At 40.5% G+C, this 2,010-nt stretch overlaps 1 protein-coding gene across 1 annotated transcript in view; it reads left to right on the plus strand.

The window, feature by feature from the left end:
- LOC101859739 (ubiquitin carboxyl-terminal hydrolase 24) overlaps nt 1-2,010 on the plus strand; it is a gene marked incomplete in the record, with an annotated part of 85,583 nt that overhangs the window by 65,069 nt on the left and 18,504 nt on the right. Inside the window, 1 exon segment of the mRNA XM_035972697.1 lies at nt 146-347. Coding sequence (XP_035828590.1) covers nt 146-347 — 202 coding nt within the window.

A 2,010-nucleotide genomic window follows, 5' to 3' on the forward strand; every position in this document is an offset into this window, starting at 1 on the left:
CACACACACACACACACACACACACACACACACACACTAAAGAACCAGATAGTAGCAGTTATCATCAATGTGCCTGGGGGTGTACTTTACTTTGTCCTTTTCGACTCTGCCATCAGTTTCCCCTCTCGTCTCCTCACATGTGCAGAAAACGGAGCCTGAACAGCGACAGCCTGATGGAGTTAACAGAGCTGGTCCACAAGGGAGAGCGGAAGGGAATCTTCCTGGACCGGATGCCGGCCGCCATACAGCAGGTGATTCATGCTGAGAACATCACCTTTGTGAAGAACAGAGACATCTACAACCCTGAGTACTTCAGCTTTGTCAGACAGCTCGTGTCAAGGAACAAGGTGAGGAATGGGATTATGAGGGGGTGTGTGTGTGTGTGTGTGTGTGTTGGGGGTGGGGTGGGGTGGGGGGGGCTTGTGCTATTCTTCAGTTTTTCGTATAAAGCATTTATGTGTGAAGTAAATTTGTCTGCTTTTTTAAGGTTTTTTTGGGTTTTTTTGCGGTTGAGGCTACTTTTTGTCCTCAGGCCTTATTATAGTTTTCTTTATAAAGTATATATGTCTGCTTTTGTGAGCTTTTTTCCCCTGCTTTTAAAAATGTAATTAATTAGCCTTATGAAAATGATTTTATGTATATTATGAAGCATAGATGTCTGCTTTTGGCTGCTATTATTGTTTATGTTTCCACATTTCTGAAATGCTCTGATGTGTCAGGGTTTAAAAAAAAATATATGATAGATTTTTCTCACAAATGTATGTGTTATAGTGGCTGTATTTGACGCAGCATTCAAATGCGAAATAATTGGGACTGAGATTGATACTTGGGTCCCTTTTTATAATCGTGGTTTTTATTCTTTCCTTCTTCATTGTACTTTTCCTGTGTTTAACAGACTATTTGTGACGTGTGCTGACAAAATGAGTTGTTTCTCAGATTTGAGCCCTGTGGAAATAGATACATCACGCTTATAAGTTAAACTTTTACAATTTATAAGTATGAAATAATGAGACATGTTATACTTACTTCATGGTGACCGTAAAGATGGTTCCAGTAGAGAACGGGATAGAGGGTGCCCACGTCCCTCGTGACTCATTGGAGCAGAGGAAGATAGGACTAATGCTAACATTACTTAAACGCAATCCCTCATCATCACTCATCACCACTAATAATTCTAAAAATCCTCACCTCTCTCAGATCAATGACTTAACATCTATAATCCTGGAATCTCTATCCGCTATTACAGTTAATTGATATACTAAGTATGCATGTAATACACTATTGGACACAATCATATGCACTTTTTTCTACTAATCAGATGGCGTCAATCTCATATAAATGGGCAGGGGGGGGGGGGGGAGACATGTTATACTTAAAGAATATTGCATCAATAGAAAATCAATTAATTTGACCCTGGGGTTGATTTTTGGCCAATATCTCCATATGTGGATTGGGAGAAGTAACTCATTTTGTTAGCATGCCTCACATTTGTTTTGCTAGATGTTGGTTTTTGTGAAGGTATTTGAGATAACTTATTTTTTCTTCTTCTTTTCTCTGCTGCAGTCCTACACCAACCACCCGGACTATGAGGAGATGTGTTAAGATAACTTATTTTTTCTTCTTCTTTTCTCTGCTGCAGTCCTACACCAGCCACCCGGACTATGAGGAGATGTGTTAAGATAACTTATTTTTTCTTCTTCTTTTCTCTGCTGCAGTCCTACACCAGCCACCCGGACTATGAGGAGATGTGTTAAGATAACTTATTTTTTCTTCTTCTTTTCTCTGCTGCAGTCCTACACCAGCCACCCGGACTATGAGGAGATGTGTATCCACACCATGCAGCTGAGTACAAGGTTTTTGTTCAACACTTACCTACGCACGAGGCTGAAAACACAGTAAGTGTTTCCTCTTCTTATCCCTTCTATCCTGGGAATATTTCTGACCATCTTTCTCTCCACCCTCCTCACCCCCTCTATCGCCTCAGCAGTTCATTTATTCACACACACACAC

Source organism: Aplysia californica, unplaced genomic scaffold (genome assembly GCF_000002075.1).
Source record: "Aplysia californica isolate F4 #8 unplaced genomic scaffold, AplCal3.0 scaffold00799, whole genome shotgun sequence".
NCBI lineage: Eukaryota > Metazoa > Mollusca > Gastropoda > Aplysiida > Aplysiidae > Aplysia > Aplysia californica.